Source organism: Oncorhynchus kisutch, linkage group LG1 (genome assembly GCF_002021735.2).
Source record: "Oncorhynchus kisutch isolate 150728-3 linkage group LG1, Okis_V2, whole genome shotgun sequence".
NCBI classification, from domain to species: Eukaryota; Metazoa; Chordata; class Actinopteri; order Salmoniformes; family Salmonidae; genus Oncorhynchus; species Oncorhynchus kisutch.
Genome location: NC_034174.2, coordinates 61,173,010 through 61,200,920, shown reverse-complemented (window position 1 = coordinate 61,200,920; position 27,911 = coordinate 61,173,010). Strand labels below are relative to the sequence as shown.

Here is a 27,911-nt window from a genome sequence, read left to right as displayed (position 1 = left end):
TGAGGTCCTTATTCATTTTATTTTTTTAAGACTTTGAGAGCATGGAAACCCAAATCACTCTAAGTCACAATGGCCCTGTAAACACTCATGTTGTACAACACATTTGACACAAGGTTTGTTCATTTTTTAAAGAGTTTGTCTGCACACTCAGGTTTCACACAATCATGTCAAATTTGTTGTAAGCTACATCAGTTGTACAACCAGAGCATGTACAGGACAAATGTCTGCAAAATGTTGCCTTGAATAAATAAGCATTCACAATTCCGATGTCTCAAATAGTCTAATGTACACACCATCTAACTTTTGCTGCCCCCTCTTGGTTTGGAGTGGGACAACATCATTACGTTCAAAGAGTAGGGCAGGGGTATTCAACTCTTATCCTACAAGATCCAGAGCCTACTGGTTTTCTGTTCTACTTGATAATTAATTGCACACACCTGGTTTCGCAGGTCTAAAATCAGTCCCTGATTAGAGGGGAACAATGAAAAAAAAGCAGTGGAACTGGTTTCGAGGTCCAGAGGTGAGTCTGAGGGGAATAGGCGATTCACTTGAAACCATGAAGTCCAAATGTAGCAATGAAATATTTGTGTAAACAAGCAACAAATAATGTAGTGGTGCGCTGTCTCTAACTATCAAGCGGAACAAGCATTGTAAAAAAAGTTAACCAAGCAACTGGTTGCAACATATCTTACACGATACTATAAAGCTAGAATCATTCATAGCAAATCCTTCTACACACAGAAACACATACTTTGTAAAGTGGGAGGGAGTATCCTGTCATATTTTACACAAATGCATTACAAAAGCCCTGATTTATGTTTGACATCGTAAAAGTAGCCCACTGGTCACAGACATCAATTCAATGTCTATTCCACTCTGGTTCAACGTAATTTCATTGAACTGACGTGGAAACAATGTTGATTCAACCAGTATGGCCCCGTGGGACGCTACTCAAAACAGTTTAAGCTGGTTTACCCAAAGGAAACACAAGACCCCTTTTAAATCAGTTGCAGATAAAGTTAAACTGCATTGGGGTTTAATTCAGAATTTTTTTTCTATATCGGAAGTGTGAATCAAGTTTAAATCAACACCCCAATCAGCGGTTTTCACAGACATTGTTCTATATTGATGCCAAACCACACCTGTGACAGTGTTAACATTCTGAGAGAAGCCACATTGTGGTGTCCAGATTTGTCATTGATTGAATTGGAGTCTTGATTGCAAGTATGTTGGCACAGTATTCCAATGCGTCTCAGTAAAAAGGCAGTGTTCATTTTAAAAACCCTCCCTTAAGAAAAACATTTGCAGTATAACTGCAGTATGCTAAAAATACTGCATTCAAAATAACACTTTTTTTTACTGCAGTAATTTTGCAGTGTAACTGCAGTTAGAGTGCAGAATAACTGCATTCGGCAATTACTCCGTCAAAAATACCAGGCGATTGCAGTTACTGCACTTTTACTGCAGTTTCAAAACTTCTATATTTTTTTGTAAGGGCTGCTGTCACTAAGGTGAATGGCCAGAGAAAAGGGAAGAAGCACCATTTTGTTTTGAGAAACAAAAAACAAAAGGCACAGATCCATGCTACCATGCACACGACTAAGGCCTCTCTTGTTGGAGGGACGTTACACACAAACATTATGTACAGTGCATTCAAAAGGTATTCAGAGCTCTTGACTTTTCCCACATTTAGTTAAAATTACATCCTTATGCTAAAATTGATCAAATACAAATTTTTCGTCAATCTACTACACACAATACCCCATGACAAAATTAAATATATATTTTTTTGTGAAAATGTATTCCAAATAAAAAAAGATACCTTATTTACATAAGTATTCAGACCCTGACCCTGTATCCTGTTTCCATTGATCGTCCTTGATGTTTCTACAACTTGATTGGAGTCCACCTGTGTTAAATTCAAATGATTGGAAATTATGAATTGGCAAGGCTCACACCTACCTGTCTACTGTAAATAAGGTCCCACAGTTGACATTGTATGTCAGAGCAAAAACCAAGCTATGAGGTTGTTCATAGAGCTCCGAGACAGAATTGTGTCGAGACACAGATCTGGGGAAGGGTACCAAAAAGCATTGAAGCAAGAACACAGTGGCCTCCATCATTCTTTAATGGAAGAAGTTTGGAACCACCAAGACTCTTCATAGAGCTGGTTGCCTGGCCAAACTGAGCAAACGGGGGAGAAGGACCTTGGTCAGAAAGGTGACCAAGAAACCGACGGTCACTCTGACAGAGCTCCTCTGTGGAGATGGGAGAACCTTCCAGAAGGAAAACCATCTCTACAGCACTGAAGCCACTTCTCAGTAAAAGGCACATGACTGCCTGCTTGGAGTTAGCCAAAAGATTTTCTGGTCTGATGAAACCTAGATTGAACCGTTTAGCCTGATTGCTAAGCATCATGTCTGGAGGAAACCTGGCACCAGACTGGAGTGAAGGTTCACCTTCCAACAGGACAAAGACCCTAAGAACACAGCCAAGACAACGCAGGAGTGGCTTCGGGACAAGTCTCTGAATGTCCTAGAGTGGCCCAGTCTGAGCCTGGACTTGAACCCGATCGAACATCTCTGGAGACCTGAAAATAGCTGTGCAGTGACGCTCCCCATCCAACATGACAGAGCTTGAGAGGATCTGCAGAGAAGAATTGGAGAAACTAACCCAAATCCAGGTGTGCCAAGCTTGTAGCGTCATACCAAAGAAGACACGAGGCTGTAATCGCTGCCAAAGGTGCTTCAACAAAGGGTCTGAATACTTATGTAAATGTTATATTTTTACTTTATTTTTTTATAAATTAGCAAACATTTCTAAAAACACGTTTTACTCTGTCATCATGGGGTAGTGTTTAGATTGACGAGGGAATAATAAAATAAAAAAGCTGTAACGTAACAAAAGGTGGAAAAAGTCAAGGGGTCTGAATACTTTCCAAATGCATTGTATATGTGCTTTATCTCAAGGTACCGTTTTTATTAATAATTTCAAATTGAAGGACATTTATATGTATTTATTTATAAAATCACTGTGACTATAATAGTTTGGAAGACAACAGCCGTATCATAACACACAATAAATAGTTTATTCGAACAGTCCTATGACCTTAGAGTTAAAAACAATAATGAAAAAAAAAATCTCTGTTTAAAACACTTTTCAATCCACTGCCTCAATGAAGGTTCAGGGTTAGGACAGAGGCTACATGTGTGTCCCCTCTTGTCTCATGCACCCGTGGTGTCCCCATAGTCCTTGTTCCAGCGCACATACAGGTCCAGCGTCTGTGGTCCGACACTCTTTTTGATCTTCTTCAGTGACTCCACGAAATCAGAGAACCTGATATTCCTCACCTGCACAAAGGCACAGAACAATACAGTGAAGAAGAGGGCAACAACAGCAGGGTGGTTCTTTCTTTCACAGCAAACAAAGGAAAACAGACAAACTGTGAGGGAACACCTGTCCAATGAGAAGCGTTCGTTTTCTGTAGAAAAAAGTTTTGCAACCATTAAGAATAAAAATAAAAAAAAGTCACCTTTATTTTACCAGGATATCAATTAAGAACAAACTCTTATTTACAATGATGGCCTGGCAAGAGGCAAAAGGCCTCCTGTGGGGGAGGGTGCGGGAATAAAAAAAATTAAAGTAAGATGGACAACACAAATGGAAGATACTATGTTGTGAATGCTGCATGTTGTGAATGCTGCATGTTGTGAATGCTGCATGTTGTGAATGCTAAAAATACTTGAGCTTGCCTGTTGCAATGCTACAAATAAAAAAAAAACGTTTTTTTTTTGCTTTGTCATTATGAGGCATTGTGTGTAGATTGAGGGGGAAAAAACGATAGAATCCATTTTAGAATAAGGCTGTAACATAACAAAATGTGGATGAATTGTATATAAGAATGAGGTTCATAGAGTACAGCTCAGCTTCAACACCAATAGTGCCCTACAAGTATATCAATTTTATTTATATATTTTTTATTTAACTAGGCAAGTCAGTTAACCTATCTGAGCACGGAACCCGGTAGCGGGCTGAAATTCCACTACATAAATAGTCATATTAAACATTCATGAAAATACAAGTGTCTCACATGTATCGAAAGCCTAGAATCTTGCTAATCCAACTGCGTTGTCAGATTTTTAAAATGATTTACTGCGAAAGAATACGATGCGATTATCTGAGCATAGAGCCCCATAAAAAACAACTATTTCAACCAGCACAGGCGTAACATAATCACAAACTGCATTAAAATAAATTGTTTACCTTTAACGATCTTCATCTGTTTGCAATTCCAATGCTCATTGTTACACAATGAATGATCTTTTGTTTGATAAAATCTGTTTTTATAGCCTAACACGATGTCTGAGTGTTCCCCTGGCTATCTGTTTTTATAGCCTAACACGATGTCTGCGTGTTCCCCTGGCTATCTGTTTTTATAGCCTAACACGATGTCTGCGTGTTCCCCTGGCTATCTGTTTTTATAACCTAACACGATGTCTGAGTGTTCCCCTGGCTATCTGTTTTTATAGCCTAACACGATGTCTGAGTGTTCCCCTGGCTATCTGTTTTTATAGCCTAACACGATGTCTGAGTGTTCCCCTGGCTATCTGTTTTTATAGCCTAACACGATGTCTGAGTGTTCCCCTGGCTATCTGTTTTTATAGCCTAACACGATGTCTGAGTGTTCCCCTGGCTATCTGTTTTTATAGCCTAACACGATGTCTGAGTGTTCCCCTGGCTATCTGTTTTTATAGCCTAACACGATGTCTGCGTGTTCCCCGGCTATCTGTTTTTATAGCCTAACACGATGTCTGAGTGTTCCCCGGGCTATCTGTTTTTATAGCCTAACACGATGTCTGAGTGTTCCCCTGGCTATCTGTTTTTATAGCCTAACACGATGTCTGAGTGTTCCCCTGGCTATCTGTTTTTATAGCCTAACACGATGTCTGAGTGTTCCCCTGGCTATCTGTTTTTATAGCCTAACACGATGTCTGAGTGTTCCCCTGGCTATCTGTTTTTATAGCCTAACACGATGTCTGAGTGTTCCCCTGGCTATCTGTTTTTATAGCCTAACACGATGTCTGAGTGTTCCCCTGGCTATCTGTTTTTATAGCCTAACACGATGTCTGAGTGTTCCCCTGGCTATCTGTTTTTATAGCCTAACACGATGTCTGAGTGTTCCCCTGGCTATCTGTTTTTATAGCCTAACACGATGTCTGAGTGTTCCCCTGGCTATCTGTTTTTATAGCCCAACACGATGTCTGAGTGTTCCCCTGGCTATCCGTTTTTTTTTGCTGCCGTCTGGTTTGCTTAATATAAGGAATTTTAAATTATTTACACTTCTCCTTTTGATACTTAAGTATATTTTAGAAATTACATTTATGTTTGATACGTAAGTGCTGTTGATTTAAATCCCCAAAGTTTAAAAGTTTAATTCAAGTAGTATTTTACTGGGTGACTTTCACTTGAGTCATTTTCTATTATGTTATCTTTACTTTTACTCAAGTATGACAACTGGGTACTTTTTCCACCATTGAGTGCGCACTGAGTGCTAATGCGCAGGTGTTATCGGCTCTGTAAAACAGATGACAGCAACCACGACACGGCCCATGCGAACCGTTAGCAGTTATGTTTAAAACAACGGTCAGCCATCTTAGACGCTGTCTCCAGTTCAAATTGTATCCTGATGTTGACAGCAGATGAGTTATATTCAAAATATAGCTAACATACATTTGTAGAAAACAAGTTATAATTCACTGGCTTTTCAATGGTGGCAAGCACAGCTAGCAAACAATGGAACAAAAGTATAATTTCAGATTCGAAAACTAGTCCAACAGGCTCTGCATTTCAGGAATCACAATCGTAAGTGCACTGATAAATTATTTAGCCATTTATTTGTTGATGAAAACTCTGTTTTTGCCACTGCAGTCATCGGCTTCCTAGCATTTCAAATGTGAGCTGGTCGGACTGGATTCTGGTTAGTGACTGTTGCTATCCAATGGAGCACAAAATTCTGGGGCGGGCTTAGCGAAGGGGCAATTCCCACCCTAGTCCCTGCATCTAACGACTTGAGGGATCAAATGCTCAGTCTGCTCTGGTCGTGTCTGGTGTGCCAGGGGCCTTAACAAGGGTTGAGTCAGCACACTCAACCCCAGCAATTATTAACTCAAACCCTGGCCTCTGCGACAAATTAAGAAATTATTGTATTGTACAACCCTGGGTTTATAAGCGCGGATATCGACTCTGCCACTCGAGTATGCTTTTGCGGCACAGTCGATGGCGAGTTGGACTTCGGGTTAGAAGGTCGAGGGTTCAAAACCTGCTCCCTGCTGTTTCATTACATTGGTGTCAGAAGTGGGATCGGACCTTGCATCCACGACAGTGCATGTGCTTGGCCGGTGAGCGCGTTCCTATAACATGTTGAGTCGCAAGCTAGCGCGAGGGTGCGCTCTTTGAAAGGAGGGAGTAGTGTAATGACCCTGGGTTTATAAGCGCGGATATCGACTCTGCCGCTCGAGCATGCTTTTGTGGCACAGTCGATAGCGCGCTGGACTTCGGGCTAGAAGGTCGAGGGTTCGAGACCTGCTCCCTGCTGTTTCATTACAGTATCAAAAGGTTAAGGTGATGTCTCTAGATGCTGTATTAAGGTTGTTTAGTGTTTTTACGTCACTTTTCAATAAAAGTTAATAAAACTTGTATGGCATTTATGAGAACGTGACTATAATCAATAAGCACAAAAATAGCACAGTATGGAATTACAGGTGAGATAATATCAGATATTTGGAGTAGCATATTACGGAATAGGTTTTCCCAAATATCACCCAGCCCCAAATATGCTCTAATAAATAACACACCAAGATTCATAGGTAGAACTTGCTGCCAAGGGCACCATGTTGGCACAGGATGACCACTCTGTAGTCAACTCTGTAGTCAACAACTAGCCACTGAATCTCAAACTGAACTCTGTAGTCAACTCTGTAGTCAACAACTAGCCACTGAATCTCAAACTGAACATTATCACTCAACATGCGCGTTCACGTGTCAATCTCAATTGCTAGTTGTTGAGTCTACGAAGGCTCCACTAAACCCGTTGGCAGCTTCTTTACCAACTGGGCATACGGTGCCGACTCGGCGCCCTTGACATCAACTTCTATCCATGAATCTTAACCCGTTACCTAGCAACAACATGGCCACTACTACTTTGCCCTCAAAATAGTCAGAATGAATCTAAGATGATCATTTAATTTAAATTTTGTGCTTGAAGGAGTAGTATTTTTGAAGTTTTAAAAAGAGCATAAACTAGTTAGTGCAGTATAGAGTCTGCTGCGGTCAGCTGCCCCGACAGTGTTTAGAGAAACATGCGGTTCTACAAACTGTCGACAACATTATCAGCAAGCTGTAATTAAAAGGACAAGCTACACACTGTTTATCAGTGCCCAAAATCACTAGCTTGTTAGGTTCCATCCCCGTGTTTGTCAGTGAAGCTAGCTGTTAGAACTAGCTAGCAGGCACTATGAGCAGGCAGGCTAAGTCAACTGGCAAGTTGCTTTGGTGCTTTTTTGTGCTTGAGTAGAGAGATGCCGTTTTGTTTTTACAAGTGTGCGTCTGTCTGCCCGTGTTTCATAGCGTATCATGCTACAAAACAGGTCGCAGAAGGAGATAATGCTCGCAAATGGGTTTTGAATTTTGGAATATTGATGGCAGTTTGGATACAGGTGGTTGATTGGTCGAAGTGTTTTTTTAATTTATTGAGCCTTAGTGTGATGTATACAGTGAATAGTGTAAACGTACCTCGTTTGCGGCCATGTTCCTGACTTGTTCTGGACGCAACTCTGAGAATTGAAAGAGATTGCATTAGGAGACAATTAGACACGTTTTTAAAGAGACCAATTGCTGTATCGATTCAAAGGTTTGAATGAATTGTGCTGCTTACCTCGGATGGGACCGAGGGACGCATCTTTGGCCAGCGAGGTCAGGTCACTGCCAGAGTAGCCTTCTGTCATTCTGCAAGGATTACACATACACCAAGTATTTCCATTATACCACAATATCTTTATCTACATCTTAGATCTCTATACAGACAGTTACAAAATTATTGTCACCATTGATAAAGATGAGCAAATAGGCTCCAGTTGTTATTTATATTATTTTATACTAATACAATTGCTAGATTTTGTTTAACAAGTAATATATACATATTATTTAAGACAGGTATCAAAATTATTGGCAACCCTAACTATTAATTCTGATCTGCATTTACATTCTACTTTTTTAAATTAATCAAATTTTAAGGAACTATATTCTGGGTTCCTGTTTCACTGGGGTATAACAAGGAGGTAACACGCATGTAAAATCCCTTTGTCATCCATCACCATGGGAAAATTCGCAAACAAAAATGCGACAAATGGTAGTTGAACATCAAAGTCAGGCAATGGGTACAAAAAAATAGCAAAAAAAACAAAAACTTTTAGGGTATCAATTAAGACGTTTCAAACCACTGGAACAGCAGTAAACTTGCCTGGTATTGGACAAAAGTGTATCTTGTCCCCACACACAGTAAGGAAGATAGTTCGGGAGGTAAAGAATATTCAAGGGCCAAAGTTGGAAAATTACAGAACTTAGTCACATCTTAGGGTCACCAAGTCTCCAAATCTACAATTAGACGCCACCTCCATGCCAATAGGCTCTTTGGAAGGGTTGCCAGAAAGAATAGCCTTTATTGAGAGCAACCAAATAATATAAACTCCTGGAGTTTGCTAAAGGGCACTGGGATTGGAAACAGTTGCTATGGTGCCGACAATATGCATTGCGATTGTCACTATTCTACATGTATTGCGATTCAATACTGTGACTTTATTGCAATTCCATGGTCCAAACATATTGCTCACAACATGTCTGCTGCAGAGTGACATGAGAGAGGCTTGAGGAAACAAATTTTGATCAGTCATAGAAATAAGTGATGAAAACAAATTGGCTCCCTATTTAAAAAGAAGATGGAGAACAAGCTGTGAAGGAAAAATACTGGACTTTTGGTGCAGTTACAGCCAACTAGCACAAACATGTTGCGATATTGTCAAAAAGAATATCCTGATAAGTAACTATCTAACTACTAATACCTATGGTAAAATATGGTGGGGGATCTTGGATGTTATGGGCCTGTTGTACTTCCACTGGTCCTGGGTTCCTTGTTAAGGTCAACGGCATCGTGAACTGGAGCAACTACCAGGACATTAAAAAAAAATCTGGTTGCCTATGCCAGGAGGCTGAAACTTCGCCGTAAGTGGATATTCCACCAAGACTATAACCCCAAGCAATAACCTCAAGCACACATCAGAATCCACAATGAAATGGTTAATTGACCAGAAAAATATATTTTGCAATGGCCATCTCAGTCTCCGAACTGAGAACCCCATTGAAAACCTGTGGTTTGAATTGAAGGGGGCAGTCCATAAGCGCAGACCAAAGGATATCAAGGATCTGGAAAGATTCTGTATGTGTTCTCCAATCTCATAAAACATTTGAGAAAAAGGCTCAGTACCATTATCCTTGCAAGGGGAGGGTGCCAGAGTACTGAAAACAGGGGTGCCAATAATTGACGCCTATCTTTTTTTTTAGATTACTTGTTAAACAAAATCTCTTTCTCTGCGCAATTATATACAAGAATATAGTTTTGCTCATCTTTATCAAGGTTTCCAATCATTTTAGACGTGACTGTATATAGATCTCAATGCCTATCACTATCTCTTTGTCTGTATGTGATTCTGAAAGCAGAAAGAGATAGCAAACATTTAAAATATACCATTATGTCTCTATTCTTCTTTATACATGATTGGTATCTCTTTATTTATCCATCATTTTGAAAGGATGACAGAGAACAAAACATTCTATATTATAAAGATAGATGGATATCATGATCTATTGCTATATCTATAGCTCTATCAACTACCTATTGTACAAAGTTCATTCAAACCATGGTAAAGGATATCTAAAAGTACATAACATATTAGGTCTGTTTCCAAGTCAGTTTACCTGGCAAGCTGGGACAGTTCTTTCTGTGTGAGAGGATTCCCGTGCTTCCCTAAAAGGTTCTTGACCAGTTTTAGCCGGGTCTATACACAACACACAATTGTATACATTTTTGCAGGGAAATTGCATGAGGAATATGATTTGTTTACTGTATGGCTACAATTGTAAATGGAATTAATAGGTTTCTTAACATACGTCTTCTGTTGGTAAAGCCACATACACCCGTTTTGCAAATCGCCTGTGAATTGAAACAGTTTGAGAATGTGTTACCATTGGGTAAGCCTTGAAGACTTGAAGGACAATTCCACCACTTTATAACCAGTTATTATGCTGCTAGGATACACTGAGTGCACAAAACATTAGGAACATCTGCTCTTTCCATGACACAGACTGACCAGGTGAAAGCTTTAATCCCTTATTGATGTCACTTGTTAAATCCACTTAAATCAGTGTAGATGAAGGGGAGGAGACAGATTAAAGGAGGATTTTTAAGGATTTTTTTATCCATCATTTTGAAAAGGACTGTATACAGTATACTCAAATCACATTTTATTTGTCAAATGTACCGAAATCAACAGGTGTAAACCTAACCGTGAAATGCTTACTTACAAGCCCTAAACCAACAATGCAGATTTTTTTTCAAAAGTAAGAAAATATGAAAAGGTATGAAGAAAGGTAAACAAGTCCCAAGGTGCATTTCACCTCCCATGATGCAATGCTCTTCCCAGTCTGCTGTTAGCTTACCTGGCTAGCAATCCTAGATGAAGCTTATGTCATGAGCCTTTTGGCTTGCATGAATATCATCCTGAATATAGGTTAATGTCATTGTCACCAATCAACTGCATTACACTCAAAAATTATTCAAATGTAGATGCTAACGAATGCCAACCATAAGTTACCGTATCTGATGGTTAGCTAGCATACTAGCTAACCCAACTTCAACATCGGAAATAGTGATTCCAACAATAACAGTCAAGTTTAATCTTAGCAACTGTCTTAAACAAATGTCCAACCAACATGTAGGCCTGTTAGAACAACATTTGTTATGACAGTAAATTGAGATCCAGACTGAGTTCCTAAAAATATATACTATATAAAAATACAAAACATGTATTGGCCGCCAGTTGCCCATGTCTGTATTAGACGAAGATAACCAGAGAAACATATAGCAGGGAGTTCCAATAACATCAGGAAACTTCAGACATGTTATATAGATAGCTGAAAATAACTGTTCATCATTATTTTATTAGTCATCTGAGGGATCCTGCTAGAAAACATCACAGAGAAGCAATTTCCAGTTTTGCTCATCACTAAACAGTCAATAGTCATGAAATCATAAAAATACACTAAAACTGTGTGTATGACATCACTAAATACTTCATAATAACAAACCAAATGTTAAATGTGGCAAAGTTGCCCCTTAATAGTGCTACCTTGTGGCAGAGAGACCTCACTCAAAAGTCAACCTGGGTTGTGTTCATTAGGCATACAAAAACGTATGAAACAGTTAGGGAGTTACTACCTAAACAATTTGCATGTCTTCCATTGCAATAGCCTGTGTCCTACTGAATACAACCCTGGCTTATTAAAACAAACTGGACATCCCCAGCCACACTGGCCTACAGTACCTAAGAACAGCCTCGTCCAGCTCCTGAGGCCTGTTGGTGGCTCCCATCACCAACACCCGTTCATCCCCACCAGATTGCACCTAAACACACACCCAAATAAATATTATTGGCAGCTACACAGTTGCCTATGGAAAGTATTCAGACCTCTTGACTTTATCCACATTTTGTTAATTTACAGCCTTATTCTAAAATGGATTAAATAGTTTTATCCCCAATACCCCATATTGACAACAACAACAAAAAATGAAATGAAATATCACTATCAAGTATTCAGACCATTCAGACCAATCGCACCTTTGGCAGCGATTTCAGCATCAAGTCTTCGTGGGTATGATGCTACAAGCTTAGCACACCTGTACTTGGGGAGTTTCTCCCATTCTTCTCTGCAGATCCTCTCAAGCTCTGTCAGGATGGATGGGGAGCGTCTCTGCACAGCTATTTTCTGGTCTATCCAGAGATGTTCGATTGGGTTCATGGCTCTGGCTGGGGCACTCAAGGACATTCAGAGACTTGTCCTAAAGTCACTCCTGCGTTGTCTAGGCTGTGTGCCCAGGGTCATTGTCCTGTTAGAAGGTGAACCTTCGCCCCAGGTCCTGAGTGCTCTGGAGCAGGATTTCATCAAGGATCTCTCTGTACTTTGCTCTGTTCATCTTTCCCTCGATCCTGACTAGTCTCCCGGTCCCTGCCGCTGAAAAACATTCCCACAGCCTGATGCTGCCACCCCCATGCTTCACCGTAGGGATGGTGCCATGTTTCCTCCAGACATTCAGGCCAAAGAGTTCAATATTGGTTTCATCAGACTAAAGCATCTTGTTCCTCATGGTCTCAGAGTCTTTAGGTGCCTTTTGGCAAACGCCAAGCGGGCTGTCATGTGCATTTTACAGAGGAGTGGCTTCTGTCTGGCCACACTACCATAAAGGCCTGATTGGTGGAGTGCTGCAGAGATGGCTGTCCTTCTGATAGTTTCTCCCATCTCCCCAGAGGAACTCTAGACCTCTCTAGGGACCTCTCTGACCAAGGCCCTTCCCCAATTTCTCAGTTTGGTTCCAAACTTCTTCCATTTAAGAATGATGGAGGCCACTGTGTTCGTGGGGACCTTCAATGCTGCAGAAATGTTTTGGTACCCTTCCCCAGAGCTGTGCCTCAACACAATCCTGTCTCGGAGCATTAACGAACAATTCCTTTGACCTCATGGCCTGCTTTTTTCTCTGACATGCACTAACAACTGTGGGACCTCATATAAACAGTTGTGTGCCTTTCCAAATCATGTCCAATCAATTGAATTTACCACAGGTGGACTCTAACTGACTAGGTTTCCCCCTTTCCCTTTATCAAGTTATAGAAACATCTCAAGGATGATCAATGAAAACAGGATGCACCTAAGCTCAATTTCGAGTCTCATAGCAAAGGGTTCGAATACCTCTGTAAATAAGGTATTGTGTGTAGATTGCTGAGGAATTTGTTTTATTTATTCTAAAATGGTTTAAGGCTGAAACGTAACAAAATGTGGAAAAAGTCAAGGGGTCTGAATACTTTCCGAAGACATGGCATCTCTTGGACAGATTTAATGTGGAAGAGGCCAAATATTTATACAGGATATGGACAAGACAAAAAAAAATCTAAGTTCATTGGGTGCATACAGTTTAGCAGATGTTATAGCGAGTGCAGCGAAATGCTTGTTACTAGCCCTTAAACAGACATGACCGGATGCAGGATCCAGACAGAAATCCTTCAGGGACAAACATTGCACACACGCTCATAAACAAAACTAAAAACAAGTGACAAAAATGAACACTGGAACATGGACGCGTGCATGCGCAGAAACACACACACGGGAGACCTCCTTACCCCATCAAATTCAATCAAGAACTCTGTCTTCAGTCGTCTGCTGGCATCATGCTCTCCCTCTCTCCTTTCACAGAGTAGACTGTCGATCTCATCTGTGTGGGGGTAAGTAATAGTAGACACAATCTGAATGGAAGGGTTCCATTATCCTCGTATTTAAAAAAATATATATATATATATTCTATGCATAGTCGCACTCTCCGTTTCCATCAGTTATTCAATAGCAAAGTCTTGCCAATATCTGTGCTTATTATTAGATTCCAGGTAATGAAACATCATTATCATTACGTACTTTCTTGACCAGTTCATTGCAGTTATGTATTCTTCTAAGTAAAACGTTACCTATGAAGATGATCGAGGGTTGCAGTTCTCTGGCGACGGCAAACAGAGCTCGCACCAGCTTCTCTCCCTCCCCCACCTACAGGGAAAGACCAAAAGAATAGCGAGTGAACTCTGAATAGTGAGTGACTTTTTCTACAAGGGTCTACTTGAAATGACTGATATGTTTTTTTTTCTCCTACTAAAAAAACTCAGTTGAATGCACTGACTAAAGTTGCATTGGATAAGAGCATCTGCGAAGTAACTAACATGCAAAGACATGTAAAAATGTAACAAATTAAAGTGCAAAGAGATCTTTACGCTAATAATGTACTCACATATTTCGAGGTCAAGCTGGCTGCACTTATGTTGAAGAATGTGGCGTTGGACTCCATGGCCACTGCTTTAGCCTATCAGTAAAAAAAAAAAATAGCTAAAATGTAAAATGCAGAACATTATACGTATTTTTAAATATTTGAAAATAAATGCTCTATAATCCTTAAATTCATTTGTTTTCTTCAGTTCACTTTGTTTTAAATTTGATAACAGCGTATCCATATTCCTGCTCTATAGAATCACCGTTTGTTTTAATGCAGGTCAGACACATTTTGGGAGATGCTAAAACTACATTTATGATGGATAAGGCAATTTTGTATGAAAGAAAAACACAATATCAATTGCCTATCAGTCATAGTACTCAGTAGTCACTGTCAAAGCACCACCATGTAAAATAAATAAATATGTACTTACACATTTAGGCCTATTCTACTCTTGGACAAAGCTTCTTGCAGTTAGAGGATTTCAAAACCATCTAATCCAGTGAAAGGACTCGATCCACTGTCTATATTCTAAGTATTATATTAGTCTTGTATTATAAATATTTTGCAAATGTATCGTTTTGTGCATTTTCTATGACAATGGTTAAGGTATTTCATGGTCACTCGTGGTCTTTGTGAGCCCAACCAAGACCCACTCTACTAATCATTTCTCATTGGGTCTCTTGCCAATACCAAATGTTACTGCACCACACTCACCAGCATCGTCTTTCCGTTGCCAGGAGGACCGAAGAGCAGAAGGCCTCGTGCTGGAGCCCTCAAGCCTGTAAACAACTTGAAAAAGCAACATCTACTCAGCACTTGTTTCATAGTCATGAAGTTCAAAATTACAGAGCAATACATAGCCTATCGGAATCAATAAATTACTGATGTAACATTTATTGTATTTGGTATTTTATTAGGATCCCCATTAGCTGTTGCAAAAGCAGCAGCTACTCTTCCTGGGGTCCACACCAAACATGAAACATAATACAGAATGATATAATACAGAACATCAATAGACAAGAACAGCTCAAGGACAGAACTACATACATTTTGAAACCAGATTTGCTGTTTATTTGACCAATAAATGATAGAAGGAAGTTCCATGCAATAAAGGGCTCTATATAATACTGTACACTTTCTTGAATATGTTCTGGATTTGGGGACTGTGAAAAGAACCCTGGTGGCATAAATGTGTGTGTCAGAGCTGTGTGTAAGTTGACTATGCAAACAATTTGGGATTTTCAACACATTAAATGTTTCTTATAAAAAGAAGTGATGCAGTCAGTCTCTCCTCAACTCTTAGCGAAGAGTGACTGGCGTGCAGAGTATTTATATCAGCCCTCTGATTACAATGAAGAGCAGAAGGTGCCGCGCCGCACACATGGACACACATGCTGTGTTTAATGCCAAGACGCATGAAAGCTGTTATTCCACCAAATATTGGTGGACTCTTCCTTAGTTAAAACATTAGTATTGTGTTGTTTAAAAATGAATATCAACTTATTTTCTTTGCATTATTCAAGGTCTGTCAACACGGCACTTTTTTGTTATTTTGACCAGTTGTAATTTTCTGCAAATAAATGCTTTGGGAGAAATGTTGTCAGTAGTTTATAGAATAAAACAAACACATAAATTGTACATTTTGCAGTGGTCTCTTAATTTTTTCCAAAGCTGTAATATAGCTCTGAATCTACGATATGGCAGAGGTTGAAAAGCCATAACACATATGTTTTTTTCAACAGGTTATGACCAATAATATCAAAGGCTGCACTGAAATCTAACAGTGCAGCTCCCACAATCTTCTTATTCTCAATTTCTTTCAACCAATCGTCATTTGTGTCAGTGCAGTACATGTTGAGTGCCCCTCTCTATAAGCATGCAGAAAGTCTGTTGTTAATTTGTTTACAGAGAAATACATAGTGTAAAGTGGGTAAAACAGCACGTAAACATTACTAAAGTGACCAGTGTTCAATGACTATGTACATACAGTAGGACAGCAGTCACTAAGGTGCAGAGCAGAGTACTAGGTGGTAGCCGGCTAGAACAGTGGCTAAGGTTCAGGGCAGGGTACTGGGCAGAAGCCAGCTAGTGGTGACTGTTTAACAGTCTGATGGCCTGGAGATAGAAGCTGTTTATCAGTCTCTCTGCCCCAGCTTTGATACACCTGTACGGTCTCCGGCTTTCTAGATGGTAGTGGAGTGAACAGGCTGTGGCTCGGGTGGCTGAGGTCCTTGATCTTTTTGGCCTTTCTGTGACACCAGGTGCTGTAGATGTCCTGGAGGCCAGGCAGCAGGGCCCCGGTGATGCATTGGGCTCATCGCACCACCCTCTGGAGAGCCCAGTGGATGGTGCAATTGCCGTACCAGGCAGTGATACAGCACGACAAGATGCTCTCAATGGTCCATCTCTAGAAGTTTGTGAGGACCCTAGGGGCCAAGACGAATTAGTGCTGTTGCGCATTCTTCACCACGCCGTCTGTGTGAAGGGACCATTTCAGGTTGTCAGTGATGCTGCATACTGACCCTCTCCACTGCGACCCCATCAATATTTCCTGGCACCACTCTGCCAGGGCTCTCACCTCATCGTTGTTGGTAATCAGGCATACCACTGTTGTCGTAACATGACTGAACATGGTGTTAATCGCCCGCGAATCGTTTGAAGAATGGCTCGCGACATGGTCTATGAATGTAAAATACTGCCTCGCCAAAGGAGGTGCATCCAGCTGCAGCGCCAATGTGCAATAGACGAAAAAACGTAGCACCAGTAATATGATCACAACGATTGTAGTAATGGTGCAACCAAAAGCTTTTTTCTCAATGGCACATGGAAACAGTGGTACAGCGAAGCCTAACCATTACAACAATTATTAGCTGCCTGATTATTTTTCTAGGTGCACCGGTGTGCCAAAATAAAGAAAATCCCAGTTGAACAACAAAATAGGCTCTCCTATAAAGCTTGAACACATTTACTCGTATCCACGCCCCCTCCCCCTTATTCATTATGATTGAAAAGGCGAAACCGATCCTAGATCAGCACTCATACTCTGAGACACTTCGTGTTGACGAGGACAAGGCTGGAGATCACTCTGTCATTCTGATTGAGTTCGAATAACAGACTGGAAGCTTCAAAAGGAGGGTGGTGCTTGGAATCATTGTTCTTCTTCTGTCAACCATGGTTACCTGCGAGGAAACATGTGTCATCATCATTGCGTCAGAGGCAAGGATATTGTTGCCAGTAAGGTTGCACCTAAATCAATCATTTATCAGATCATCAAGAACTTGCAATTGTTGTGAAGAAGGCTTCAGGGTGCCCAAGAAAGTCCAGCAAGCGACCGTCTCCTAAAGTTGATTCAGCTGCAGGATCGCGTCACCACCAGTACAGAGCTTGCTCAGGAATGACAGCAGGCAGGTGTGAGTGCATCTGCACGCACAGTGAGGCGAAGACTTTTGGAGGATGGCCTGGTGTCAAGAAGGGCAGCAAAGAAGCAACTTCTCTTCAGGAAAAACATCAGGGACAAACTGATATTCTGCAAAATGTACAGGGATTGGACTGATGAGGACTGGGGTAAAGTCACTTTCTCTGATGAATCCCCTTTCTGATTGTTTGGGGCATCTGGAAAAAAGCTTGTCTGGAGAAGACAATGTGAGCGCTATCATCAGTCCTGTGTCATGCCAACAGTAAAGCATCCTGAGACCAGTCATGTGTGGGGTTGCTTCTCAGCCAAAATAACCTAAGAACACAGCCATGAATAAAGATGGTACCAATACATCATGTGAGAGCAACTTCTCCCAACCATCCAGGAACAGTTTGGTGACAAACAATGCCTTTTCCAGCATGATGGAGCACCTTGCCATAAGGCATAGGTGATAACTAAGTGGCTTGGGGAACAAAACATTGATATTTTGGGTCCATGGCCAGGAAACTCCCCAGACCTTAATCCCATTGAGGACCCACAAATTCTGACAAACTCAAAGCAATGATTATGCAAGAATGGGCTGCCATAAGTCAGGATGTGACCCAGAGGTTAATTGACAGCATGCCAGGGCGGATTGCAGTGGTCTTGAAAAAGAAGGGTCAACAATGCTAATATTGACTCTTTGCATGAACTTCATGTAATTGTCAATAAAAAGGCCTTTGACACTTATGAAATGCTTGTAATTATACTACAGTATTCCATAGTAACATCTAAGAAATATATCTAAACACACTGAAGCAGCAAACCTTGTGGAAATTAATGTGTCATTCTCAAAACTTTTGGCCATCACTCCATGGACCAGTGAGTTGCTGTTCCTCTCTAATCTCACCTCTGGTCTTAGTGCAGGCAGGATGACTATTTCCTGTAGTGCCTGCTTAGCCAGCTCCTGGCCAGCAACGTCCTCAAACCTCACAGATGAGCCACTGGAACACACACACACACACACACACACACACACACACACACACACGACTGGTCTGAATGCTGATTCCCATACAGAAATATAGACATACTCAACTCAACTCTGCTTGGGTTGGGTTGTGTTAATTCAACAGCAAAGACAGACTGAAACAGGCAGGCTGGATCAAAACATTATAAAAAGTGTTACATCTTTGCGCCCTACTGAACATGACCCACATCAAGCAGTCAACGTCTATTGCGTTCCAAACTGAGGCACCTTGCAAAGCACATGCTTTATGTCCAGTGAATAATACACAAGACACTCCAAATCATTGTCTCTCACCTGTCTATGATCTCGCTGAGGATGAGGTTGGCAAGCTTGCTGTCCACATTCTTCAAGTTCTTCATATCCCTCTTCTTCAGTGGGGACATGGATGTGGGAGTGGTGGTGGGTTTACAGTTTTGCCGGTTGCCCGTTTTACTCTATAACAAAAAGAACCATAACTTCAGATTTGGTTACGATTTTCAACAAGCTAATCTCTTGTGATGATGATTCTCCTCTTTTCTTAGGTTTGTCAATGTTGTCTTCCTTCAATAAAAATGGATATAGACTGGAGATGTTCTTTTATTATCATGTTTTTCTTTATAGTCCATGGCTATAGTGCTAGTCTAGAATCAGTTATTCATTTTAGAGCATAATGAATAAGATTACATGGAGAGGGAGGAACTGATCCTAGATCAGCATTCCTACTCTGAGACACTATTAATATGGGCCCTGGAATCTTGGCTAGATGTGTAGTTAGTTGAGGAAAGACGATCTGGGTCTCACCTTGTTTTTGTTGGACTGGGGGACCAGTCTGTGCTGTGTGTGACTGCTGGAGGGCCCAATGAAGCTGGGGGAGCGCTGGAGGCCCCCGTGACCTGCCGGCAAGGTTTTTTTGGGCGTATGCTTTGGTCGTGGGAGGGAGTGACTGGAGTGAGTAGTCAGGGAGTCCCTCTTTTTGGGTACGGCTCCACTTACTGCCAAGAGCAGTTAGGAGAGGTTAGGACAGAGGTTAGGACAGAGGTTAGGACATTTAATTAAGCTATGCGTGAGCTAATGTCCCATCAATGGAGGCCTGATTTAGTCTAAGACTTCGTGAAAGATGAAATAAGAAAAAACAGGAAAAGTCAGGAAAAGTAGGATATTGGTTTGGAGGTAGATCAATTTCAATGATGTAAACTCAGCATAAAAAGAAATGTCCTCTCACGGTCAACTGCGTTTATTTTCAGCATTCTTAACATGTGTAAATATATGTATTAACATAAGATTCAACAACTGAGACATAAACTGAACAAGTTCCACAGACATGTGACGAACAGAAATGGAACAATGTGTCCCTGAACAAAGGGGGAATCAAAATCAAAAGTAACAGTCAGAATGCAGCTGGTGGCAACACCAGATAAAGAACTGCAGTGCATCTCTTCCTCATGGACTGCACCAGATTTGCCAGTTCTTGCGGTGAGATGTTACCCAACTCTTCCACCAAGGCACCTGCAAGTTCCCAGACATTTCTGTGTGTGTGAGGGGGGGGGGGGGGGGGGTCCAACAGATCCAACAGGTCCCAGACGTTCTCAATGGGATTAAGATCCGGGCTCTTCGTTTGCCATGGCAGAACACTGACATTCCTGTCTTGCAGGAAATCACGCACAGAACGAGCAGTACGGCTGGTGGCATTGTCATGCTGGAGGGTCATGACAGGATGAGCCTGCAGGAAGGGTACCACATGAGGGAGGAGGATGTCTTCCCTGTAACGCACAGCATTGAGATTGCCTGCAATGACAAGCTCAGTCCGATGATGCTGTGACACACCGCCCCAGACAATGAAGGACCCTCCAACTCCAAACCGCTCCAGAGTACAGGCCTGGGTGTGATGCTCATTCCTTCGACGATAAACGCAAATCCGACCATCACCCCTGGTGAGACTCGTCAGTGAAGAGCACTTTTTGCCAGTCCTGTCTGGTCCAGCGGGTTTGTGCCCATAGGCAACGTTATTGCCGGTGGTGTCTGGTGAGGACCTGCCTTACAACAGGCCTACAAGCCCTCAGTCCAGCCTCTCTCAGCCTATTGCGGACAGTCTGAGCACTGATGGATGGATTGTGTGTTCCTGGTGTAACTCGGGCAGTTGTTTTTGCCATCTTGTATCTGTCCCGCAGGTGTGATGTTCGGATGTACCGATCCTGTGCAGGTGTTGATACACATGGTCTGCCACTGCGAGGACGATCAGCTGTCCGTCCTGTCTCCCTGTAGCGCTGTCTTAGGCGTCTCACAGTATGGACATTGCAATTTATTGCCCAGGCCACATCTGCAGTCCTCATGCCTCCTTGCAGCATGCCTAAGGCACGTTCACACAGAAGAGCTGCGACCCTGGGCATCTTTCTTTTGGTGCTTTTCCAAAGTCCGTAGAAAGGCCTCTTTAGTGTCCTAAGTTTTCATAACTGTGTCCTTAATTGCCAACCGTCTGTAAGCTGTTAGTGTCTTAACGACCATTCCAGAGGTGCGTGTTCATTAGTTGTTTATGGTTCATTGAAAAAGCATGTGAAATGGTTTAAACCCTTTACAATGAAGATATTTCGATTTTTATGAATTATCTTTGAAAGACAGGGTCTTGAAAAAGGGACATCTCTTTTTTTGCTGAGTTCATGAAGAGAATAAAGGCAGAAAAACTGGAATTCCTGAATAATCAGGAACAATGACACCCTTGAAAACACTCATAAAAAAACCAGTCATGACACCTGAAAGCAGATTCCCGGTAGCACCCACCTGAGCGTAGATAACCGTTATGGTATGACTGGTTTGAGCTCTCTGCATAGATGTCTCTCTGAGCTGGCCCTGAACGCAGCTTTTCTACACAACAGGAATGACAATAACAAAAACCAAATGAAATTGGGAAAGGGAATAGGAGAATCGGAGAAGGGAGGGAAAAGGAGAAGAAAAGGAAATTATATTTGAAATAAACAAATAAAATACGCCAAGATTCTTTGAATGGGGGACGAACAGCAATGTTTTGGGATGGTGCCTAAGTTAAGTTGTCATGCCACATCCAAGAATGAGGCATATGGGGTAGGGCTGAGAGGATTGTCAACATTTCAGTGTCGAGGCAGCAAAGCCAAACATAGAAGCCATTTCCAACCAGGATGAATCAAACAACAAGAGTATGGTCGTGTTCATTAGGAAAATGTTTGAAAATGTTCTGCAACGCAAAAGTAAAATTTGCATTTCTTATTGGACAAGTCTAGGTTTGTTATCTTAGGTTTTGTGCCGAATGAACATGATTCAGGATAATGTTGTAGCCAGCTGTGGAATGACGAGAAGCTTCTGAAACAGCTTTGGGGGGCCGCTGAGTGGATTTTTACCATAGTTTACAAATTCTATAATTTAAAGAATTAAAACATGTTTTGGGGTGTCCATTACAGGTTTAATAAAAAGGCACTGGAGTATTTAGGGCCTAATCCCTTTTGGTGCATAAAGTACATTGGAGTTTGGAAGTCATGTGATGTCAATACAAAAAGTACATATGTGAATTTACACTGAGTGAACAAAACATTAGCAACACCTTCCTAATATTGAGTTGCATCCCCTTTTGCCCTCAGAACAGCCTGAATTCGTCAGTGCATGGACTACAAGGTGTAAAAAGCATACCGCAGGGATTCTGGCCCATGTTGACTCCAATGCTTCCCACAGTTGTGTCAAGTTGGCTGGATGTCCAATGGTTGGTGGACATTTCTTTTCTTTTTGCCCCCTTTTTCTCCCAAATTTTGTGGCATCCAATTGGTAGTTACAGTCTTGTCTCATTGCCACAACTCCCGTACGGACTCGGGAGAGTCGAAGGTCGAGAGCCGTGCATCCTCCGAATCACAACCCAACCAAGCCGCACTAATTCTTGACACAATGCCCACTGAACCCGGAAGCCAGCCGCACCAATGTGTCAGAGGAAACACTGTACACCTGGCAACCATGTCAGCATGCACTGCATCTGGCCCGCCACAGGAGTCGCTAGTGCGCGATGGGACAAGCACATCCCTTAGACCACTGCGCCACTCGGGAGGTCCTGGTGGACCATTCTCAATACACACGGGAAACTGTTGAGCGTGGAAAACACTGCAGCGTGGCAGTTCTTGACACACTTACACCAGTGCACCTGGCACCTACTACCATACCATGTTCAAAGACACTTAAATATTTTGTCTTGCCCTTTCACCCTCTGAACGGCACACATACACAATCCATGTTTCTCTGAAAATAATCCTTCTTTAACCTGTCTTCTCCCTTCATCTACACTGACTGAAGTAGATTTAACAGATGATATCAATAGGGGATCATAGCTTTCACTGGATTCCCCTGGTCAGTCTATGTCATGGAAATGTTTTGTACACTCAGTGTATACAGGCTTTACATGTTTTTTCTCCACGAGATACAAAGCTATGGAGCGATTTCAGTGCCAACAGCAATTGTATTTGAATTCCATAATTTTTTATTTGTATTTGGATATTTAATTTAGCTTAAATCATTTTGAATTTGTAATAAACAAATTGAATGAATAATTTCATTTGGCTTTAAAATTATATTTCAATTTAATTGAATATTCAAATTCAATATTTATGCATTTCAATGTGGCAAATATTGCATTCATTGTCTTGTGTACGGAGTTAAACTATAATTTCAAGTTGATCAAAGTTTCATATATTCAACTTCTCAGATGCATTCAGATTCAAAAATAGTATTTAGCCCTCTAAATTCTGATTCAAACAGAGACAGCATCATGGTACTTTGCCAGCCAGGAATGGTACAGGAAAACAGACAGAATCAAACACTCTCTGTGGTAAATAGAAGCTTCTGGTGGTAGCCTAGTGGTTAGAGTGTTGGACTAGTAACCGGAAGGTTGCAAGTTCAAATCCCCGAGCTGACAAGGTACAAATCTCTCGTTCTGCCCCTGAACAGGCCGTCATTGAAAATAAGAATTTGTTCTTAACTGACTTGCCTAGTTAAATAAAGGTAAAATAAATCAAATGTTAGGCTCCTCGTTCTGCCCACTGTTCCTAGGCCGTCATTGAAAATAAGAATTTGTTCTTAACTGACTTGCCTAGTTAAATAAAGGTAAAATAAATAAAATGTTAGGCTCCTCGTTCTGCCCACTGTTCCTAGGCTGTCATTGAAAATAAGAATTTGTTCTTAACTGACTTGCCTAGTTAAATAAAGGTAAAATAAATAAAATGTTAGGCTCCTGAGTGGCACAGTGGTCTAACTCACTGCAAGAGGCGTCTCTGGTTCGAATCCAGGCTGCATCACATCAGGGAGTCCCATAGAGCGGCACACAAGTTGTCCAGGGTTTGGACGGAGTAAGCTGTCATTGTAAATCTTAACTGATTTACAAATAAAAAGGTCAAATAAATGTTTATTTTCTTCCTATGAATTTTGCTCTAGCTTTTGGGCTGTAAAATATTTTATTGTGGATGTCATTTTGGAGTCAATTGTATTGTAAATAATAATAGAATATGTTTCTAAACATATCCATATTAATGTGGATGCTACCGTGAATAATGTTGAGTGAGAAAGTTAGAGGCATAAATATCGTACCGCCCCCAATAATGCTAACCTCCCATGTTATTGTAATGGTGAGAGGTTATCATGCCATAGGGGTATGATATTTGTGCCTCTAACTTTCTCATTCATCAATATTCATGATTCATTCAGGATTATCTGTAATCATGGTAGCATCCACATTAATGTAGAAGTGTGATGTGACAACGGTGGTGGGCCTGATCACCAACGAGACAGCTTTTAGGGAAGAGGTCAGAGACCTGGCAGTGTGGTGCTAGGACAACAACCTCTCCCTCAATGTGGGCAAAACAAAGACGTTTATCGTGGACTACAGGAAACAGAGGGTCAAACACGCCACCATTCACATCGACGAGGCTGTAGCGGAGCGGGTCGTGAGCTGCAAGTTTCTCAGTGTACACATCGCTAAGGACCTATCATGGTCTAAACACACCAACACAGTTGTGAAAAGGCCACGACACCGCCTCTTCCCCATCAGGAGGCTGAAAAGATTTGTCATGGACCCTCAGATCCTCAAATAGAGGGCATCTTGATTGGCTGCATCGGCATCCGACGGCAAGGCGCAGAGAGGGTAGTACGTACAGCCCAGTACTTCACTGGGGTCAAACTCCCTGCAACCCAGGACCTCTATACCAGGCGGTGTCAAAGGAAGGCCCTAAAAATTGTCAAAGACTCCAGCCACCCAAGTCATAGACTGTTCTCTCTGCTACCGCACAACAAGTGGTACCAGAACGCTAAATCTGGGACCAAAAGGCTCCTGAACAGCTTCTACACCCCCAAGCCATAAGACTGCTAAATAGTTAAGCAAATAGCTACCCGGAATATCTTCACTGATCCTTTTTGCACTAACTATTTTTCACTCTATGCACACACACTGGACTCTAACCACACACTCACACATATAGTACTTACACTGACATGCCAACACACACACACAACACGTACACACTCGCGCCCCACACACACACGCTACAGTCTTATCTATCCTGTTGCCTAGTCACTTTACCCCTACCTATATGTACATGCAGTATCTACCTCGTACCCCTGCACATCCACTTGGTACTGGTACCCCGTGTATATAGCCAAACTATCATTGCGTATTTATTCCCCATTATTCCCCCATTTAATTTTTTTCTATTCTGTATTGTTGGGAAGGGCCTGTAAGTAAGCATTTCAATGTTAGTCTACACCTGTTTACAAAGCAAGTGACAATTATAATTTGATTTGATTTGAATATTGAATTTGAATATTCAATTAAATTGAAATTGAATTTTAAAACTGAATGCACTATTCATTCATTTCAGTTTCAAATCCTGAAAATACAAGTTCAATTTATGAATTCAATTATTTAATTTGTGCATTACAAATTCATAAATAATACATTCAAATTCAATATCGTTATACAAATTCAAAATGATGTAATTCAAATACAATCTCTGTTGGCACTGAAATCAGTCCATATAAAGCTAACAGACATACTGTATCTAAACTAGCATGAAAAGCAACAAATGTCACACAATCAAGCAATGTCCTGCCACGCATTCAACATGAATGCAGCCGTTCAGAAGCTGCCATGCGGTATCAAGGTGCACAAGGAAGGCAAGACATAAAAAAAATGTGTCCAAATGTTTGATTCTCACCTAAAAGCTCCAGGCGATCCTTTGCCATGATCAGATTAGTGATCATCTTGGCCTGTAGACGTTTATCACGTTCATATTTCTCGCCTGGAAGAGAAGAGAGAATAAAAACAAATCTATTAGTAAAATAGCCGTTTTACACTCCTGTATATGTTTTTTTTGCTATAGCAGAGTTCTCCAACTCTGCTTAGAGCTACTGGGTATGCAGGTTTTTGTTCCGGGCCAGCAGCTATAAACTAAGTGATTACAATAATCAGCTGAGCATGGTCTTCAATCAGGACCACGGTTAGCTGAACCATGTGTGTTAACGATAGGCTAAATTAAAACCCTGCATATCACTAGCTCTCCGGGACCAGAGATGGTAAGGAAATCTGCACTATACAGTCGTGGCCAAAAGTTGAGAATGACACAAATATTAATTTCCACAAATATTAATTTCCTACTTTAGATATTTTTGTCAGATGTTACTATGGAATACTGATGTATAATTACAAGCATTTCATAAGTGTCAAAGGCTTTTATTGACAATTACATGAAGTTGATGCAGAGTCAATATTTGCAGATGCACTTCTTTTTAAAGACCTCTGCAATCCGCCCTGGCATGCTGTCAATTAACTTCTGAGCCGCATCCTGACTGATGGCAGCCCATTATTGCATAATCAATGCTTGGAGTTTATCAGAATTTGTGGGTTTTTGTTTGTCCACCCGCCTCTTGAGGATTGACCGAAAGTTCTCAATGGGATTAAGGTCTGGGGAGTTTCCTGACCATGGACCCAAAATATCGATGTTTTGTTCCCCGAGCCACTTAGTTATCACTTTTGCCTTATGGCAAGGTGCTCCATCATGCTGGAAAAGGCATTGTTCGTCGCCAAACTGTTCCTGGATGGTTGGGAGAAGTTGCTCTCGGAGGATGTGGTGGTACCATTATTTATTCATGGCTGTGTTCTTAGGCAAAATTGTGAGTGAGCCCACTCTCTTGGCTGAGAAGCAACCCCACACATGAATGGTCTCAGGATGCTTTACTGTTGACATGACACAGAATGGATGATAGCGCTCACTTTGTCTTCTCCGGACAAGCTTTTTTCCAGATGCCCCAAACAACCGGAAAGGGGATTCATCAGAGAAAATGGCTTTACCCCAGTCCAATCCCTGTACCTTTTGCAGAATATCAGTCTGTCCCTGATGTTTTTCCTGGCGAGAAGTGGCTTCTTTGCTACCCTCCTTGACACCAGGCCATCCTCCAAAAGTCTTCGCCTCACTGTGCATGCAGATGCACTCACACCTGCCTGCTGCCATTTCTGAGCAAGCTCTGTGCTGGTGGTACCCCGATCCCGCATCTGAATCAACGTTAGGAGACGGTTCTGGCGCTTGCCGGACTTTCTTGGGCGCCCTGAAGCCTTCTTCCAACAATTGAACCGCTCTCCTTGAAGTTCTTGATGATCCGATAAATGGTTGATTTAGGTGCAATCTTATTGGCAGCAATATCCTTGCCTGTGAAGCCCTTTTTGTGCAAAGCAATGATGACGGCACATGTTTCCTTGCAGGTAACCATGGTTGACAGAGGAAGAACAATGATTCCAAGCACCACCCTCATTTTGAAGATTCCAGCCTGTTATTCAAACTCAATCAGCATGACAGAGTGATCTCCAGCCTTGTCCTTGTCAACACTCACACCTGTGTTAACGAGAGAATCACTGACATGGCGTCAACTGGTCCTTTTGTGGCAGGGCTGAAATGCAGTGGACATTTTTTGGGGGGGATTAAGTTTTTTGCATGGCAAAGAGGGGCTTTACAATTAATTGCAATTCATCTGATCACTCTTCATAACATTCTGGAGTATATGCAAATTGCGATCATACAAACTGAGGCAGCAGACTTTGTGAAAATTAATATGTGTGTCATTCTCAAAACTGTTGGCTACGACTATAGGCCCTTGGAAATACTAAATACAGCAAAGTATGCACAGTCAACTCACCGTTTTCAGCTACCTCGATCGCGATGCCCCTCTCGAGCTCTGCGATTCCGCGTTTGTACCACTGGACTGCCTGTTCCTTGTGCACTAGTACCACACAAACCACAAGGTCAGGACAGTCAGACAGGCACAGAAAAAAAGCATGTTGAGGTTAGAGTACATACAAAATCATTGCTCACAGTCAAATAAGA

At 41.5% G+C, this 27,911-nt stretch overlaps 1 protein-coding gene across 2 annotated transcripts in view; it reads right to left on the bottom strand.

The window, feature by feature from the left end:
* LOC109889999 (spastin) overlaps nucleotides 1-27,911 on the bottom strand; it is a 32,257-nt gene continuing 4,346 nt past the window's right edge. Inside the window, exons 2-17 of one of the 2 annotated variants that reach the window (XM_020481941.2) lie at nucleotides 27,724-27,807; nucleotides 25,752-25,835; nucleotides 21,316-21,399; nucleotides 19,342-19,532; nucleotides 18,856-18,995; nucleotides 18,442-18,535; nucleotides 14,852-14,926; nucleotides 14,156-14,227; nucleotides 13,842-13,917; nucleotides 13,503-13,594; nucleotides 11,655-11,734; nucleotides 10,222-10,264; nucleotides 10,030-10,109; nucleotides 7,934-8,004; nucleotides 7,792-7,832; nucleotides 1-3,350 (exon numbers count right to left, since the gene is read on the bottom strand). In XM_020481941.2, coding sequence (XP_020337530.2) covers nucleotides 3,225-3,350; nucleotides 7,792-7,832; nucleotides 7,934-8,004; nucleotides 10,030-10,109; nucleotides 10,222-10,264; nucleotides 11,655-11,734; nucleotides 13,503-13,594; nucleotides 13,842-13,917; nucleotides 14,156-14,227; nucleotides 14,852-14,926; nucleotides 18,442-18,535; nucleotides 18,856-18,995; nucleotides 19,342-19,532; nucleotides 21,316-21,399; nucleotides 25,752-25,835; nucleotides 27,724-27,807 — 1,433 coding nt within the window. In that variant the 3' untranslated portion in view covers nucleotides 1-3,224. The remainder of the gene's footprint in view (nucleotides 3,351-7,791; nucleotides 7,833-7,933; nucleotides 8,005-10,029; nucleotides 10,110-10,221; nucleotides 10,265-11,654; nucleotides 11,735-13,502; nucleotides 13,595-13,841; nucleotides 13,918-14,155; nucleotides 14,228-14,851; nucleotides 14,927-18,441; nucleotides 18,536-18,855; nucleotides 18,996-19,341; nucleotides 19,533-21,315; nucleotides 21,400-25,751; nucleotides 25,836-27,723; nucleotides 27,808-27,911) is intronic. The other variant, XM_031828696.1, reaches the window with a different exon arrangement.